Here is a 12664-nt window from a genome sequence, read left to right as displayed (position 1 = left end):
CACCTAATATAATTGTCATTTCAATTTCCCTTTTTTTAATATTATACCTTCTTCGTAGCTATTTCTGTAATCAAACATTAAATTTGCATGTTGCAACAAATGAATTTTTATCAAATTTGTAAGCTTTATTTATTATTAATTATTAAAAGAAAAACAATTAAGGTTTACAAATTACGATTTATTTTCATTCTTATAATTAATATGAAAGAAACTAAACCCTTAGTGTGAGACATCCCACCCTTTTAAACCTTTAGTGAATGAGTGTCTACATACTACTCCTCCATCTCAAATTATGAGATTTTTTTTTTTTGATAAAATCTTACATATCAATAAATTTAATTAAATACATTTAATAATCTTATTTTTTTCAAAACAAAAGTATAAATTTTCAAAAACACCATTCATTTAATATATTAAAAAAAGATAGGGACAGAAATTAAATAGAGAAAAAGAGTAATATTAAAATAAGTCTATTTAAAAAAAATTTAATCTTCTCAAAGTGTTATATTTTAAAACATTAATTTTTTAAAAAAATATCTTATAATTTGAAGGAGAGGGAATATATAGTATATACTCTAAAACCTAAATAATTGAAGATTTTGCTATCCACAATTTCCAAGAAAAATCAAATGAACCAAAATAGTCAGTTGCTACTTCAAAATTATTAATCAACAAAAAAAAGAAAAAGAAGAAGAGGATCAACTAATCACAAAAGCATCAACTTTATTTTAGGGTTTATTATTTTTTCATAGGCATCACCTGTGGACTCACAATTAAATCATATGAGTAACTGTGAGCTTATCGTTTTATGCTTTTATTACGACCTTGCGCTTAAGAACAACAAAAAGCACATGGAATTTAAACTTGAGAGCGTCCAAGACTTCTGGGTATGCCCTAACTTTCTCAGTGAAACGATCAAAAAGTTCATCAACGATTCCATCTCCAAAGTGCTTCTCAATCAGTACTTCAAGCACAGCTCGTAATCGCGAAACATGAGACTCAATGTTTGGTGCAAGAAAGCCTTTGTTATCTATTAATTCTGATTGCTCGATGCTGAAATCTTTATTAGCTTCAAATATTTTCATCAAATCCTTCACATGTGGGAAAAATGTTGGGATGTTGAAAGTGTCCACTTTTTCTTCACTTATCAGTCCCTGCAATAAATATGACAACAAAATCATTAGCAAAATTATATTACGTTGCCATGTACTCATATTCATTGTTCATTTCGTCTAAGCTTCATGTTTTACATATCAGCATACTTGCTCCGGCACTATAATATAGATATTTTTTTAAAACCTTATTAAATTCAAAATATAGGACATTTGATAAATTTTATAATTCTTTTAACTATATCCCTAATTCATTTATTACTCTTTTTAAAAAAATATACATTGAAATTTTAATTATCATTATTAAAGCACTTATATAGGGTATTTATTAATGACGGTAAAATAAAAAATATGTAAATGTTTTTAAAAAATTAAAGTTTCAACTAATATTTTTTGTGAATCGTTAATTAGTTACCAATTCCTTATATTTTGATTAGGAGGGAGTATATAGGAAGACATATATTCATTATTTAATTTATTAACTATTTTTATTATTAAATACCTAAAACCTAAGGACACATTTGACATTTCACATCTAAAAAGTCACATTTGTTTTTTGTTTCATTACCTTTCCATTCTACAGAGCAAAAATTCAATATTTACCAAACCAAAGGATTAAATGAAAAATTATCATGTCTGTAAATAAAAAGACATGACGAATAGACTCTGCTATTCAATGCTAATTATTCCTCAAGTGAATTCCAAATGATAGTGCATGCTATTTTAACACATCCTATGTTTAATTAATTAAGTCACTCATCAAATGATTATAATATATATTTCTCTAATTTTATTTATAAATCATTGTAAACACATTTCACTAGAATTTAAAAAAAATATTAAAATTCATTAACATTGTCCAAATATTCAATAAGTTCTCAACTTTACCTTTATTAAATATACATATTTTAATAACATACTTTCTTTTACTAAAATTTAATGATGAGTAAAAAGAAAAATTTGTTATAAAAATTTAATCATGTGACTTATAAATAGAATTGAAAAAAAAAAAATTCTCTATCTTATACTACAGGGAGGGTATATATAATTAATAAAAAAACTATAATATCTATCAGCCATGATTAGCAGTATAGATTATTTTTCAAACTCTATAACAAACAAATCAATGTCTAGCAACTTACCAATTTGGCCATGTCCATTAGGCAGCTTCCCAGAAGCTCATAATCTTTCCCAGCATACATGTCTACGCTAAAGTCAATCAAATCATCAGCAACAAGTATCAAGCAAGCCAATATGCCATTGTCCACAAGCTCTTGAGCTCTGGCTTGCAGAAATGCCTCCAAATCCATCTTAAATCGTCTCTCATAAGCATCAAAAACTTCCTTTGGAGCATTAGTATAGAAAATCTTCCCCTTGTTGCAAGCACCAGAACTTGTATCAGTAAGCTCTTTGGGCAGCTCAGAAAGCCATGAAAGTGCTGCAGAAGAATGAACTACATGCAGGCTTTGCCTTGGGAATAAACGTCCATAGAAAGAGCCAGGAAGTCCAACAGCAAAGTAGTTTCTGTTTGGAGGAAGCTTCTGGAAGAGAGTGTTGAAATCATTAGACACTTGATCATTGAAGAAGACTAGGATTTCTGGGGTGGCTTGATTATGATTTTGCTGAGATGGGCATTGGATCTGTATTGCTTCTATTACGTTTTGAACAGCAATGAAGGTGTTCGGCCCAGTGGAGCAACCTAAATCAGCTATGCAAATTGGGTTTGTAGAGGAAGCACAAATGGTTCTTAAATCAAACTTGCTAGCAATCGCACTTTGAAGAAAGTTCTTGGCTGCTTCAATTGATGACCTCTGCGTACATTATATGATTAGGAGTATCTTTGAAGGTTAAGAAAAAATAAATAAATAAAGTATTCTCCTTCCAGTTTAAAATATAAGGACTTTTAACAATACTTATACTAATAATATGCTTATTTTCATGCAAATATATAATGTTTTTTTACCCTTAATTTCAATTTATTTTGAATGAGAAAATGTTATAAATTTACAGACACAAAAGTTTAGGTTAATAAATATAAAGGGATAAAATGAGAATTTTTTTTTTAACAAATACTAAGATACTTATACTTTAAACCAAGATTAACTAAGAGAAAATACTTATATTTTAGATAGGACGGAGTATATCTTTGTAGCTTGTTAAAATCATAATAGACCTTATCTTTTTGGAACTTTAGATGTCCTTGGGTAAAATCACGAAAGCAACAAAAAAAATAAGAAAAAAAATGTAATGTCTACTGTTGATGATCAATAATTTACGGATCACTCTAAATATGTGTTTAAATTAATGACTATTAAACTTTATACTTATAAAAATAAATAATAAAAATTAGAGAAATATATAATCACTCTAATACAAAGAAATATATGGGGAGAATGACAACTGAAGACCATCTAACAATGTTAATGTAAAATAAAGAATATTTACAATTAATTAAGGTCCTCGTTTTACATTATTTTTTCTATCTGGTCTTGTTTACTTGAAAATATGTACTTACCAAAAAGTGACAATTCATCAACTATTCTAGTCAGTCTTTTTCATTATTATTTTCATTAAATACTGAAACATTTTGTATTTATCCTTAAAATAGTCATGCGTAATGTAACTTGTAAGAAAATCATTTTGTATATTTTGTTATGAAAGTACATTTGTATTGCAAAGACAGGAAATTTCTTTATTTTATTCCAATCATATTATTCTATTTCATCAATGTTACTCTCTCCATTCAAATATATAAGATATTTTTTAAGAAATTAGATGTTAAAAAATGAAAGAAATTTTTAGTGTTTTAAGGTATAATTAATATGATTTTTCTAAAAGTGCCTATAATAAATAAATTATTTTATATTTATTTTAAAATAAAACATTCTAATAAATAAAGGTAAATATAGAAAAATGGTATTAGTTTGAAGATAAATAACTACTTTATTAAAAAACTAATATTCGGTTAAAAATGTCTTATACTTTTTTTTTTTAAAATATTTATGTTCTTAATTTCCTTGATGGTCATCACTATTTGCGTGTCTTTAGAGTAACATTATCTAGATCCGCGGGGGGAAAAGGAGGCGACTTCTGTCTACTATAGTGCAGTAGTGGAGAGAACTGCAAATCTACATCGTTAAAAAACATTTTATGATTTTGATTTGATAGTTTTCAAAAATATAAATTAATTTATACCATTAGAATTTGATGTAAATAATTTAAATTTCTAGTGGAGTTGTGGAGAAAAATCGTAATAAGCAAAAAAACCCCAAGAGTGTATGATGAAGGCTAAATACCTGACTGGCTGAGTTTTGAGCACAGCTATGAGGACCCTCTCCTCCTTTCATGGCATAAGATTCAGGACACACTTTGGCAACTTCACCCTCCATGTTTCTCGTTTTTCTGCATTATTGTTCTAATTAAATGTTTATAAGACATAGAAAAATGTATTTAAAATAAATAAAAGGATTTTGTACCTACTTGCCCTTGATTATATTCTGTATGAAAAATTACCTGAAGTAAGAAGAATTTTAGAGTAGATCTAGAGTTGGAAAGGATTAGAGTAGGGAAACAATTCTTGATTCTCATAACAGGAGTCAAGGATGATGAGTTCAACATTTAATGCAATTTTTAACTTCCACCTATCAACATTTAATTAATTCATTCCACTATCAACATTTAATGCTGCACCTACATTTTATTTTACTTCCTTTATTTCAATTTTTTCGTAATTTATGATTTAAGAGAGAGGTTGAGAATTGATTAATTAATACATACTCCCATCTTTATATATAAGGGAAAAAATATATCATACAGTTTAAAAAAATTGATTAACTATAATAATTATATTAAAAATAAAAAATTAAATTAAATTGTCCTGTGTTAATTAACATAAGTATGCATTAATTATTTCTTATTAATATAAATTATGAAAGGTGATTTAAGACATGCTTAATAAATGATTATTGAAATAGGTAATTTTTCTTACATAAAACAAATAAAAAGTGATAGTTTCTCCTACAAATAGAAATGAAGGAAGTGTAAAATACTTCCTTATTCTAATTTATAAGGTATTTTTTAATAAAATTATAATATCCATTGTTTTTCCACTCGAGTTGACTCCAATTTTATTATTTTTATATTTTTAATTTATAAAATTGTATCAACTCATAAGTTTAGACTAGATATAAAATCAACTAAACTCACAAGTTGATTCTTGGAGTTTATCATTTATACATTTTTGTTTTATATAATCATGTCAACTTACTCATAAATTTAAATTAAATAAAAATTTGATTAAACTAAACTCATCAATTTTTTTACCAAATTAAGCAAGTTAAGCATATATTGTCATTATTGTGTAAAACTTGGTTCATAAAAATAGAAGGACCCAACTGTTTGAAGAGAAATAAAACTTAAAAAACAAAAAATAATATTAATAAAAAAATAAGAAATCATAAAAATAAGTGGCCTTATTTTAAAATTTTTATGTTAAGAATGATAATCTATCAATATAGATAAATTTAATTTTAATGATTTATATTTAAAATATATGTTAAAAAAAGGATGGTCATATTTATATGTTAATTATTTAATTATATACTTTTAATAACTAACTATTTATTAATAGAAGTAAATAGTTTACAATCTGAGCGTACATCTTTATCATTAGTTTACTTAAACTTGTGAATCTAACAACTTTGCACATACCAATGAAGTTTGTTAATACAAATGATAATCTTAATTTTATTATAAACTTTAACAAAAATGAATTTCATTAATAAGAAAGAGATATAAAGAAATTTATTTAGAGAATAAAATAATCAAGGCTAGTAATGAAATAATTATCATTAATAAAATTTTATTTTTGTTAAAATATTTTATATGTTGGACACCAAATCACCTCCAAAAATATCTCATAAATTGGGATTGGAGAGTTCTATAATATCCTTATTTAATGTCACTAAAACATGTGGGTCTTATAGTAATGTACTCCTCTAATCCTATTTATAAAGTAAAGAAAGAATGTTTGCTTTAGTCCTATTTATAAGGTATCTCAATGATTATTATATTTACCTTTATAATTTTGTCCCTATTAAATGTAGAGAAGTTTATTAAATGTTAGAGTAATTTATTTTAAAGTAAATATATTTAATAGGGATAAAATTAAAAACTTATTGAATTTGTAGATAGAGTTAATGTGGTTTAAGATTTTTCTTAATTTCAATGAAAATACTAAAATTGACTTATAAATAAAACTAAATGGAGTATATAATCTAAAATTGTTGATATAGTTATGAAAGCTTATGCCTATTAATTTTTTTTAACTTTTAATAAATACTTCAAAAGCTATTATCCCTGTTTTAAATTATAAAACACTTTTAAATAAAGTCACACATACTCAAAAAGCTCATTAATTATATTTTATAACTTTTTTATTAAAATAAAAATATAAATTCTCAAAAATATATTTCATTTAATGCTTCATTTATGAACAAATATTAAAAAGAGAGAATATAATGCAAAAAATAATATTTAAAAGTATCATTAATAAAATAAATTTTATTTTTATCAAAGTGTATTATATTTTAAGAGGTTAAATTTTTTTTAAAATATCTTATAATTTAAAATCCACCAAAAATTATAAATGTCATAGATGGGTTCTACATTTAATGCAACTCTTAGCTCGCACTTACCATCATTTAATTGACTCACCTTTAACTCTCATCATTTATTGGTCAAAAAAAAAATAATAACTCTCAACATTTAATGCATCGGCGTACATTTAATTGACTTCAACTCCGTTTTTTTCAAGTCTTTTCTAATTTATTAGTCTTTCCATTTAAATTTATAACAGTTTTATAAAAAAAATACCCATGTCGCTTATTAATAAAATATTAAATAGAGAAAAAATATAAAATAAAAGGCAAGGGTAATATTAAAACAAGTACTCTTTGTGTTTTTAAATATAAGAGAAATTATCATGTATCTCTTTATTTTTATTTGGAAAAATTAATATTTTGATCCCTATAGTTTTAACTTGATTTTAACTCAATCTTTGAATTTTGATCCAGTGCAATTCAGCCCCTATGTTTTCACAATTTAAAATATTGGTCATTATATTTTAAAAAAATATAAAAAAATTATTTTAAAAATTATGAACTTATATTTTAAATTACTAAAAATTTTAATCTTCATAATTTTTCTAAAGATTAGAAATATTTATATTTGAAAATAATTTTTCCTAAAAAGAGATGTTTGGCGAAACTGAAAAATCAAATAACTCGAATGAGGAGAAACAAAAAAGATGAAATAAAGTATTGACCAACATCATTTTTTTTTTCTCTGGAAGAACCTTCACGTACTGTTAATAGCATTATAACTCAAGAAAGAGCATTGGTTGATCATACCATTAGAATATACTCTACTCAAATAATTCTGATGTAATTTTGCTTTTCTCTTTTGCTCTGATTGTACCTACAGTTTTCTTGAATGAAACTTCCTTTTCACTCAAAATATAAATAAATAAATAAAAGAGTCGACCAACATCTCTGATTTTTTAAAAAAAAAATTCAAAGTGCATTTGTTTCAATGGTATGTCTGAAATATAATTCATTATCTCTCCAGTTCGGTATTCAAGGGTAGAGTGAAGAGGTCAAAGTTCTAAAATAACAATTTATTATTTTTGAAATAATTTTAATGTTTATAATTTTATTTGTTAAAATATAGGGACTAAATTGTATCAAGTGAAAGTTTAAGGACTGAGTTACAATCGAATCAAAATTATAAAGATTTAGTTACAATGAGTCAAAATTTATATACTAAATTATACTCCTCTCATCCTATTTATAAAACAAAAAGAGAAGAAAAAATTTAATCCTATCTATAAAGCACTTTTTCAATGCTTCTCTTTACATTTTTGTTCTTATTAAATGCTTTGAATAAAAATATCAATAATGAAATTTAAGAAAATTTAGTAGGGGTAAAGATGAAAACTTATTAAATTTTAAGACAAAGTTAATAAAGTTTAATATTTTCCTTGGTTTCGGCAAAATATGCTGAAAGTGATTTATAAATAAAACTAGATAGAGTAACTAAGTTAAAATTATAAGATGAAATGATTAATTTTTTTTATTTATAAGCAAAATTATAAATTTTAAGAACCATTTATCATATTTTTTCTAATTGTTGCTCATAAAGTCAACATTTATTTTCACTAGACAATTTATTTCATTAATTACAGGGATATTTCAACATATACTAAGAAATGAGTACGCTAGTTAAACTAGCATAACCCTTCACCAGTTGAGCTACATGCTTATAGGTCAATAAGTTTTATTAAATAAACTTTACAGTTTTATTTTTATAAAAGAATATAAATTTTTAAATATTTCCTTCACTTAATATTCCATTTGTAAAAAGATATTAGAGAGAGGATTTAATAAAAATGATAATATTATTGGATAAGCATTATTAATGAAATTTTATTTTTGTTAAAATATTTATGTTTTAAAATGTCAAATATATTCAAAAAAATATTTTATAAATTAGGATGGAGGTATAACAAATAGGTCAAATGAGTACCCTTAAAAGAAATTGATGTTTGAACAATTTTTTAAAATATATCTTGTCTCCCATTACTCTATATATATAGAAAAATGGACTGTCAAAATTGGTTTATTTTTTGTATTTGAAAACTACCGCAGTCCACATAATACAAACATCAAGCAAGAAAGTAAAAATAAGTACAACCTAAAGATTGAAATATAGACTTCCACCAAGGTGTCCAATTTCCTGATATAATTTCCAACCAGTTGAAACTAAAGAGATTCAAAAGGAAGTGGATGTCTTTTTTCAGAGTTCAGAATCTTTGTCAGTTTCTCTAAGAACATTTCCATAATCCTGTTTCTTGATAAATACCACAGTGACATAAGAAAATTTAGGAGGACCAAAAAAATCCAAGTCAGTTATCCACTTGAGCACCGCAGGTAACTCCATCAGGATAAATTGCACCCTGCCTTCATTCTGTCCTGCTACATTCTTTCTTTCAACAATAAAAGCAAAATCATGGAAAATAACTATTTTACTTCCCTTGGATTTACCTCTTCCTCGCTGGATAATCTGATTGATGTTAACAAAAAATAAACCAACCCTTTCAAACTATTGCAATTTGAGGAGTGATATTTTTAGAAGTAGACTAATATGTCTTCATAGCTTCCCATTTCTTATCATACTGTGTCTGCCTCTCAGCATCAGCAATTGAGACTTGAATAATAGCCCCAGCATTGTTTATCATCTCTTTAATATGTCGAGGGTGAATTTATTCTGCATTGAATTTTTTCTTATTTCTGCAATCCCAGAGAGCTTGAACTATGAGCAGAATTTCCTTTAATTGATCTAGCCAATTCTTATCAATTGCAACTTTGTTAACCCAATCAACAATGAATGATTTGATATTTGAAATTCCTTCAGATCTAATTGTGAGTTTTGAAGAAAACCAAACAGCCCTAGCCAGATCTCAATGAAGAAAGATGTGATTCAGAGTCTCCTCAGCATTCCCGCAAATGACACATCGATCTTCATTTTGCAAATGATGTTTCTGCAAAATGTCCGAAGCAGGGATAGCTTTATTGATAATTTTCCAAGAGAATAAAAGAACCCTAAATGGTAGTTCATTCTTCCAAAACTCTTTCCAATTGACTCCTTATGCATGAGACAAGATTTGATTGTGTTCAACCATAAGAGAGGACAATCCTTTTTTAACCGAGTAAATTCCATCACTTGTTTTGTTCCAAACAAGAAAATCATTCTGGCCAGAAAAGGAGAAAGGTGTTCTTAATATATCATCCATATCATTGCGGCAATAGAGAGAGGAAATAAGCTGTTGATTGCAAACAGGATGATCCTTGTCAACAAGATCTGCAGCCGATAGATTCATATTGCCAAAATTACAGCATAAAGTGTCACATGGTTAAACGAAATGCCACTTCCGCTACTAACCTGCCATTTCAGGTTGTCCGCAATGAGGAATGATACCTTGAGCAATCTTTCATGGTCCAAGAATAGCTAGCTTTGGCCTTGCAATTTCCTTCGAGAATCCGTTTTTGATACTTGATTTTAAGAGTTCTTCCCGAAAGAGAACTATCATTATACATGATGATTCTCCATGCCTGCTTTGCCAAAAGGGCTTTATTCATTTCATTAAAAGGCCTAAAACTCAGTCAATACTACAGCAAAGTTTTTGCTAGGAGAGAAGGTGCATCCTGTTATTTCTAGAATTTGAAGATCCCCAAAAGAAATTTGCACACATCAAGTCGATCTTTGAAGCCATATATTTGGATAAAAGAAAACAAGACAGTTGATAAACACAAGAAGAAGAGATCACAGACTTGATCAATGTTAATCTAGCTGCTTGAGATGAAAGAGAGGCTTTCCAACCACAAAGTTTCTTGTTGATCTTTGCTCAAAATATCAGCAAAAATTCTCTGCCTATCTGAGAAGTTATCAATATAAATCCCCAGATATTTTCCAAGGCAATTTCCAAATCTAACATTGAGAATATTAGCTCAAGAAATTTTATCATCATCCAAAGTGTTTGGGCGAAAAATTACTTCAGATTTATTAAAATTGATCTCTTGACCAGAATGGAAGCAGAATTCATCAATTGTTGTTTTAACTGTTCCACAAAATTGGCTGTTTGCTTGAAAAACAGAATAGTATCATCAGCATAACTGAAATGAGTAATAGGATAGGCATTCCTACAGATCTTGACTCCTTTCCATTTACCTTGAGCTTTCGTATTGGATATGTGGAGAGAAAGAGCATTTGCACCCAAGATAAAGTGATAAGGATAGAACTGCTTCGATAGCTTTCCGTTCGTTAAAAGTCGATATGACACAGTGGTGACACATTGCATAATCATGGAAATCCAAATTGGTGGAAAGTTCATCTATGAAAGAATTTGATAAAGAAAATACCAAGAGACTTTATCAAATGCTTTGGAGAAGTCAATTTTAAATGCAGTCCAGCAGCCCTTCGCTTTTTGGTTGAATGAATGTATGCAGCAATTCTGAAGCAATTAGAATATTATCCTATATTCATCTTCCTTGAATAAAAGCACTTTGATGAGGAGAGAATAATCACCAAGAATACATTTGATCCTATTCGCAAGGACTTTGGAAATAATTTTGCACGCTACACTGCAAAGACTGATAAACCTGAAATCTTTGAAAGTTTGAGGGGCTTCACATTTAGGAATAAGATGAATTAGTTTTATTCAAACTCTTCAGAAGAAAGCCTCTGTCACGGAAGGCAAAGATCATGTTGTAAACATCCTCCCCAATCCACTCCCAGTAGTGTTTAAAAAACTTTACATGAAAACCATCAAACCTTGGAGTACTATCAACAGGCAGGTCAAAAACTGGTTTTTTAACTTCATCTGAAGTAAAATTTTCCATTAGAAAGTTGATGTGATTTTACCTTAGTGGTGGAATCACCTAACCAAAAACATTTTGTCCTACTTTCAAACTATTAATATGAATTCCCCATATCAGACACATGATCAAAGGGTCGTAACACCATACCCTAACAAGCATTAGGAGCTCAAACCATATAATGACTACCTGGATGGACCATGATAACAGTTTCTTACATGTTGCTACACCAAATGTTCCATGATGTTAGCTTAATCATTTAGATTTTTCATACTTTATCAATTAAAATGAACTTCCACATTATGATCATGCCTTTCACACAAGTAATTACATTTCTCATATTTCAATCATATGTACATAAAATACATCACATTTACCTTTTCAGCTTTTCAAAAGAATTTCCTTTACTAATAAACTTTATAAATCAAAACCCTTTTCAACACAAAGTCATGCAAGTTTTCAAATCATGAAAATTATTAAAATTACATATATTCTACTATACATTTGCTCATAAACAATTAAATTAGCTAATTAACGGAATAAATTATCTGGTTACCTCAATTTTTTTATTTCTAGAAAGGTTTATCCATGGTACTTTTTAATCTGTTAGCTTTCTCTTGCTTGAGTCAACACATGAATTATGTTAATCTACACAATTTATCACTATAAGTCAATACCAATTATCACATTTAAACTAAGTAAGGCTCGCTTTATCACTTTCTGTTAAGATAATTCACATTCCCTATACTTTTTATAACTTCCATTAACCTTCCTATAGACCACACAAGCATTTTTATCTTTTTAAACTTTACAATTTCGGCTAAATCGAGCCTATAGTCTCAAAACTTAGCCATTACTTTTCAAAATAGTCATAAAACCTTAGTTTACTGCCCAATAGCCTTCTCATAACTATTAAGTTAGAAAACAACCCCTTAAAGCTCCTTAATTTAATTTTTCTATAGCCTAAATCTAGAGAAATTAAGGTAAAATAGGAGCATAGGGTGGTACAAAACTTACCCAATAAGCGAGAGGTTAAAACTAACTCCCAGTACTCAAAAATTTGATGCCCTAATGGAGATACCTTATCCTTCCCCCCCTCTCTCTCTTGCATTTTTCCTT

At 27.5% G+C, this 12664-nt stretch overlaps 1 protein-coding gene across 1 annotated transcript; it reads right to left on the bottom strand.

Annotated features, from left to right (window-relative positions):
- Positions 1-806: 806 nt before the first annotated feature.
- On the bottom strand, positions 807-4501 carry LOC129299749 (loganic acid O-methyltransferase-like). Its single transcript, XM_054938217.1, has 3 exons — positions 4409-4501; positions 2255-2923; positions 807-1154 (listed from the first exon to the last, which is right to left on the bottom strand). Exons 1-3 carry the CDS (start codon positions 4499-4501, stop codon positions 807-809), a joined length of 1110 nt encoding a protein of 369 aa, XP_054794192.1.
- Between the last annotated feature and the right edge of the window lie 8163 nt (positions 4502-12664).

This window comes from Prosopis cineraria, unplaced genomic scaffold (genome assembly GCF_029017545.1).
Source record: "Prosopis cineraria cultivar Desert tree isolate PC_DT_omini unplaced genomic scaffold, ASM2901754v1 PC1283, whole genome shotgun sequence".
Taxonomy (NCBI): domain Eukaryota; kingdom Viridiplantae; phylum Streptophyta; class Magnoliopsida; order Fabales; family Fabaceae; genus Prosopis; species Prosopis cineraria.
Note: the sequence above shows the minus strand (reverse complement) of the source record. Positions and strands in the feature narration are given on the sequence as shown.

What these genes read in the sequence shown, in the direction of transcription:
- LOC129299749 (XM_054938217.1), bottom strand. Translation starts at nt 4,501, where the DNA reads ATGGAGGGTGAAGTTGCCAAAGTGTGTCCTGAATCTTATGCCATGAAA. An exon ending in CTCAAAACTCAGCCAGTCAG is followed by an intron (nt 2,924 to 4,408) that starts GTATTTAGCCTT and finishes TAATGTACGCAG; the next exon opens with AGGTCATCAATTGAAGCAGC. An exon ending in TAATGGACATGGCCAAATTG is followed by an intron (nt 1,155 to 2,254) that starts GTAAGTTGCTAG and finishes TATTTATTGCAG; the next exon opens with GGACTGATAAGTGAAGAAAA.